General features: G+C 35.4%; 1 protein-coding gene across 1 annotated transcript in view; it reads left to right on the plus strand.

Annotated features, from left to right (window-relative positions):
* Positions 1 to 6004, plus strand: part of LOC107656637 (eukaryotic translation initiation factor 3 subunit E-B-like) — a 13657-nt gene that overhangs the window by 5714 nt on the left and 1939 nt on the right. The window contains exons 8-11 of the mRNA XM_016444560.1: positions 852 to 978; positions 2383 to 2484; positions 3891 to 4000; positions 4736 to 4838. Of these exons, the coding sequence (XP_016300046.1) occupies positions 852 to 978; positions 2383 to 2484; positions 3891 to 4000; positions 4736 to 4838 (442 nt within the window). The remainder of the gene's footprint in view (positions 1 to 851; positions 979 to 2382; positions 2485 to 3890; positions 4001 to 4735; positions 4839 to 6004) is intronic.

Consider the following 6004-nt stretch of genomic DNA (forward strand, 5'->3'; position numbering starts at 1 on the left):
TGTAAAGCCTCTACGTTTATTTGTGTGCACTCACAATAACAACAAAACATTGTGCTTTTGTAAAATAATGAAAGCAAATAGGATGCGCTTTCTGCCATCTCGGCCTCTCTGAACTTGAGCGCGAAACTCTGTGTATGCTTGCCTTACAGACATGAAAAATATATCTATAGAGAGTGAAATGTCTAATTTCAAATTAAACGATTCAAATCTGAAAAAAACACATTCTCAGATTATGTAATTCGAATGAAATTTGCATGCAGGCGCATCCACTACTGTGGGGATGACGAGTCAGTGTCGCCGAATTTATCTCTTAAGCCGAAAACACTAGTTTATCAATAGATTATTAAAATGTTAATGCAGTTTAATCTTACTGTTTTTCCCTGACACATTCATCATCATTACTTCTGCCGGTGTGCTGTGGCAAGCTTTATGTGTGCGCTTGAGTGCTTATTAGGCTATGTAGGCAATTAAGGCTATGTAGGCAATTAAAGGCTCATTAGCATGATTTAAACGGTTTATTAATAAAGTGCGATTAGTCGACTAATGCTTAAAATGAACTACTACTAGTCGACCAGAAAAATCTTTAGTCGAGGGCAAAAAAAAAAAAAAAATATATATATATATACTTTTTTTTTTCTTTAATGAATAGAGAAAAGTTCAATGAACAACAATTATTTGAAATAGAAATGTTTTGTAACATTATTAATGTCTTTACTGTTATTTTTGGTCATTTTAATGCATCTTTGCTGAATAAAAGTATAGATTTCTTTTAAAAAGCATTTACTGACCCCAAGCCTTTTAACGGTAGTTTATAAAGTATTTTGTAAAACTGATAGTTGTCTGTTTCTCAGCTACCTGAATGCAATTCAGACCATGTGCCCTCACATTCTGCGCTACCTGACCACGGCCGTAATCACCAACAAAGATGTGAGAAAGCGACGACAGGTCCTCAAAGACCTGGTCAAGGTCATCCAACAGGTCAGCATGAAGCCTGCAAATTTAACTAGACAGTGGATTGCCTAAATGACTAGTGGGTATATATTTACTCTGGTTTAGGGTCACGCCAGCCAAACACCAACTAGATATGTTAGCCATATATGAACAAATTGGATAATTTGATCTCATAAATATTTCATTGTTAAATATAGGTTTTACTGCATTAATTGATTGTCAAATCGTGTGGACCACACCAGTGTATGATGCTTTCAGATTTTTATGTTAAAAATGAACTATCGAAGTAACATCATACTAAAAATGAATATTATGGTAGCTGTAAATTAATCTACATCAATAGCAACATTAACACATTAATTTCAATATTAAAGATTAAATAAATATTGAAGACAAGATGTAGATAAACCAGCTGGTTAAAGGGATAGTTCACCCAAAAATGAAAATTCTATCATTAATTACTCACCCTCGTGTCGTTTCAAACCCGTAAGACCTTCGTTCATCTTCGGAACACAAATTAGGATATTTTTGATGGAATCTGAGAGCTGTCTGACCCTGCATAGACAGCAACGCAACTGAAATGTTCCCAAGTCCAGAGACGTAGCAAGGAGATCGGTAAAATAATCCATGTGACATCAGGGGTTCAACTGTAATTTTATGAAGCTACGAGAATGCATTTTGTGCACAAAAAAACCCAAAAACGTTTACATCCAGCTGATACTCTCCAAAATGGCGCTACAGGGTGACACGGAGGAGACGAATTGTTGAATAAAGTCGGGATTTTTTTTTTCTTTTGCGTACAAAAAGTATTCTCGTAGCTTCGTAAAATTACGTGTCCCCTGATGTCGAATGGATTATTTTACAGATCTCCTTGCTACATTTCTGGACTTGGGAACATTTCAGTTGTATTGTTGTCTATGCAGGGTCAGACAGCTCTCAGATTCCATCAAAAATATCTTGATTTGTGTTCCGAAGATGAACGAAGGTCTTACGGGTTTGAAACGACATGAGGGTGAGTAATTAATGACAGAATTTTCATTTTTGGGTGAACTAACCCTTTAACCATCCCTTGATCACGCATGCTAATATGCACATAACAGCAGTGTTTTTATGAAAGGAGCATCTGAGCTGAAAGAGTTTATTTCAGTTTGGGTTGTTGTGAAGATTGGCCTCTTTATGGTTGAGATGAATGAGCTCACAGATTCTTCTTTGAGGTTCGTAGCTCGACATGCGCTGTTGCATTCCATTACGTTCATACTAGATGTGTTTCCTTTAAAGTATTGATTCAGAGCTCGTGAATTAGTGTCTCTTTTAAAAGTAGTCATCAGAGTGCTTCTTGGGGCGCTGCCACATTTTATACCCATGACTTTGGCGCTTGCTGTCAAATTAGAAAGAGATTAATGTTCCTCTCTGCTTTTGCTCTCTCAACAGGAGTCATACACGTACAAGGATCCTATCACAGAGTTTGTGGAGTGCCTCTACGTTAACTTTGATTTCGACAGCGCTCAGAAAAAACTGAGAGAGTGCGAGTCGGTAAGGTTCATCACCCACTGCGTGTGTATAATGCAGCTACCAGGGCTGTCATCCTTGTGATTCCCTCTGTACACTGCTTCCCTCTGTTTGAATCGGTTGGAGACGAGCATTGATAGGTGCTTTGCTTGGAGCCATAGGTCCATTCATCCACTGAAAATCCCTGTCTACTGTAATTTACTGCTGTTTCCCACTAGGCTTTTCAAGGCGTTTCTGCTGTCAGTTTTCAGACCTACAGCTATGAGGCAGCTCCACTCTTAGATGTGGCCTAGTTGGGCCAGAGGGAGCGTTCAGCATTCAGACCTGTGAAAGCATAATCTCCCCTGCCTTTTCACCAGTTTCAGTTTATGTCTCAGGGATTTGTGTCTATAAAAGCTGATCTAGGTTCTAGGGTGATCTAGGATGTTTTTATTTTATTTTATTTTTTTTAAAGAGAAAAAAAACCTAGTGGGGGTAAATTCATATATAAATAAATATACAACATGTTTGTAGATACCATTCAAAAGTTTAGGGTCAGTAAGTTTTTTTTTTAAATTTTTTAATTTAATTAATAATTAATAGTTCAAAAGTGACATTAAAGTATTTTACATTCTTACAAAAAACCTCTATTTTAAATAAATGCTGTTTTTTAAAACATTCTATTTATCAAGGAATCCTTTAAAATTGTATCACGGTTTCCAATACATATTAAGCAGAACAGCTGTTTTCAAAATTGATAAGAAATGTTTTTGAGCATCAGCATAACATAATGATATCAGCATGTTAGAATGAATTCTGAAGTATCATGTGACACTGAAGACTGGAGTAATTGCTGCTGAAAATTCAGATTTTTTTCATCACCGGAATAAATTACATTTTACAATATGTTAAAATAAAAAACATTTTAAATTGTACTAATATTTCACAATATTACTGTTTTAATGTATTTTTGATCAAATAAATGTAGCCCTGGTAAGCATAAGAGACGTCTTTCAAAAACATAAAAAAAATCTTACTGATTCCAAACTTTTAAACTGTTGTATATGTATAGTGGTTATATGTGTTTTATTTGCTTTTACACGGATGCTAATGGCTGTTATTTGTCTTTAATAATCAAGCTTATCTACTGTCAGTTAATTAAAATTAAATGCTAATGTGTTCAGTAATAATTCAAGCAGTGTTTTTTTCCAATTCTGTTTGTGGCGCTTGTGTGCAGAAATTGCACACTTTTCTGCTAAAGTTTAGTGAAGAAAAAGTCTTAATTTACTCTTAAATCTCGTTTATACTTTTTAAAAAATATAAAATTCAGTTAATTTTAAACAGACTGTTTAAAAATACATAATTCAGTCTCAAGGCCTTTCAGTGGAACATCAACAACACTTACGCAACTTTCAAAGCAGCTCATTTGAATGGATTTTATTGTTTTCAAGGTGCTGGTGAACGATTTCTTCTTGGTGGCCTGCTTGGAGGATTTCATTGAAAATGCGCGGCTGTTCATCTTTGAGACGTTCTGCCGGATCCATCAGTGCATCAGCATCAGGTAGTGCCGCCTCCCAGGAGGAATCCTGATAGACCAGTGTGCGCTAATCCTCTTAGCGCCGTAAAAAGAGCGTAGCGTGCTGCGATGATTCAACACGCTGCCAGGATCAATGAACTCCAACCAAATCTGACAAAAGCTGAGCGACTTCACAATAGTGTACATTCTAACGATCGAACTTGAAGGAAAGCAAGATTGCGATAGATGCGAGTACAGCAGTGGGTTTAGAGATCAGTGTTATTTTAGTGTCATTAATAGTTTAGTTTTATTTTTTCTATCTTCTGTTTTTAATGTTTTATTTGTTATACAGATTTTTTTTTAATATTTCATTTGGTAATTTTTATTTTGGTTTTAGTTATTTTAGTACATCAAGTTAAACAAACTAACTGAAATAACACAAGTTTATATTTTTTTATATCATTTAATATTTCAAGTAACAAATGTTTTATGGTTCTAGTTAACTGTAATAACTCTGTTACAGATGTTATTTTGATGTTTGTTAACATTTCCTTTGAACAGCTCTATTTGTGCCGGGAGCCCTGTTGTTTTCACATTCAATCGTAGAGATGGTGGTGCGACTTAATTCGTCATCTTTTGTTTATCACACCGATTGATTTTTGTCAAGACTGTTCGAACTCTTGTTTGAAGACGAGAGCTACAGCTTGTTGTTGACCTCAGGCAATCTCTGCATTTCTCATTTTGTCCCTCTCACCCATCGCTCTTCCTGTCTCTGGGCAGCATGTTGGCAGATAAGCTGAATATGACCCCCGAGGAGGCCGAGAGATGGATCGTAAACCTGATCCGCAATGCCAGACTGGATGCCAAAATCGACTCCAAACTGGTGAGCGAGCTCTGGGGTGCAGAACACATGTCTGAACACAAAGCCCATTAGATTGAGATGCAATAAGACTCCTTCCGACAGTGAAAGTGGGCTGTTTGTTTGTTCATTGTTTAACTAAGGTACACATAGCCTAGAGCAATTTTACTTTATGAAATGATAAGTCTTACATTTTAAATGTATTTGTAATTTCTCTTTTATATTCACAAGCTGAGTATAATCCCTTAAAGTGATAGTTCACCCAAAAATTACTCACCCTCATGTTGTCTCAAACCTGTGATTTTCTTGGTAACACTTTACAATAGTGTCCTGATTGATAATATTAGTTAACTAGATTAGTTACCGTGAACTAATAAACAGTACATCTACAGCATTTATTAATCTTGACTAATATTAATCTTAACCTTTACTAATACATGATTTTAAAATTAGAAGTTAACATTATTTAATGCATTGTGAACTAACATGAATGGAGAATGAAAATCTGTATCAAAAACTAACATTAATACAGATAAATTTTGTAAACTATAATACTCATTGAGAGTTTTTATAGTTAGTTAAGAGATTCATAGTTAGTTAATGCATTACCGAATGAGACCCAAGGTGCTAACCTTTTTTTTATTTCTGTGGAACACAAAATGAGATGTTTAGCAGAATGTCCAAGCTGCTCTTTCCCATATTACAAAAGTATATGACAAAAAAGCATGGTAGCACTTTACAATAAAGGGTAAATTCATTAATACAGGTGCATCTCAATAAATTAGAATGTCGTGGAAAAGTTCATTTATTTCCGTAATTCAACTCAAATTGTGAAACTCGTGTATTAAATAAATTCAGTGCACACAGACTGAAGTAGTTTAAGTCTTTGGTTCTTTTAATTGTGATGATTTTGGCTCACATTTAACAAAAACCCACCAATTCACTATCTCAACAAATTAGAATACTTCATAAGACCAATAAAAAAAAACATTTTTAGTGAATTGTTGGCCTTCTGGAAAGTATGTTCATTTACTGTACATGTACTCAATACTTGGTAGGGGCTCCTTTTGCTTTAATTACTGCCTCAATTCGGCGTGGCATGGAGGTGATCAGTTTGTGGCACTGCTGAGGTGGTATGGAAGCCCAGGTTTCTTTGACAGTGGCCTTCAGCTCATCTGCATTTTTTGGTC

This window comes from Sinocyclocheilus anshuiensis, unplaced genomic scaffold (genome assembly GCF_001515605.1).
Source record: "Sinocyclocheilus anshuiensis isolate Anshui unplaced genomic scaffold, SAMN03320099.WGS_v1.1 scaffold1393, whole genome shotgun sequence".
NCBI classification, from domain to species: Eukaryota; Metazoa; Chordata; class Actinopteri; order Cypriniformes; family Cyprinidae; genus Sinocyclocheilus; species Sinocyclocheilus anshuiensis.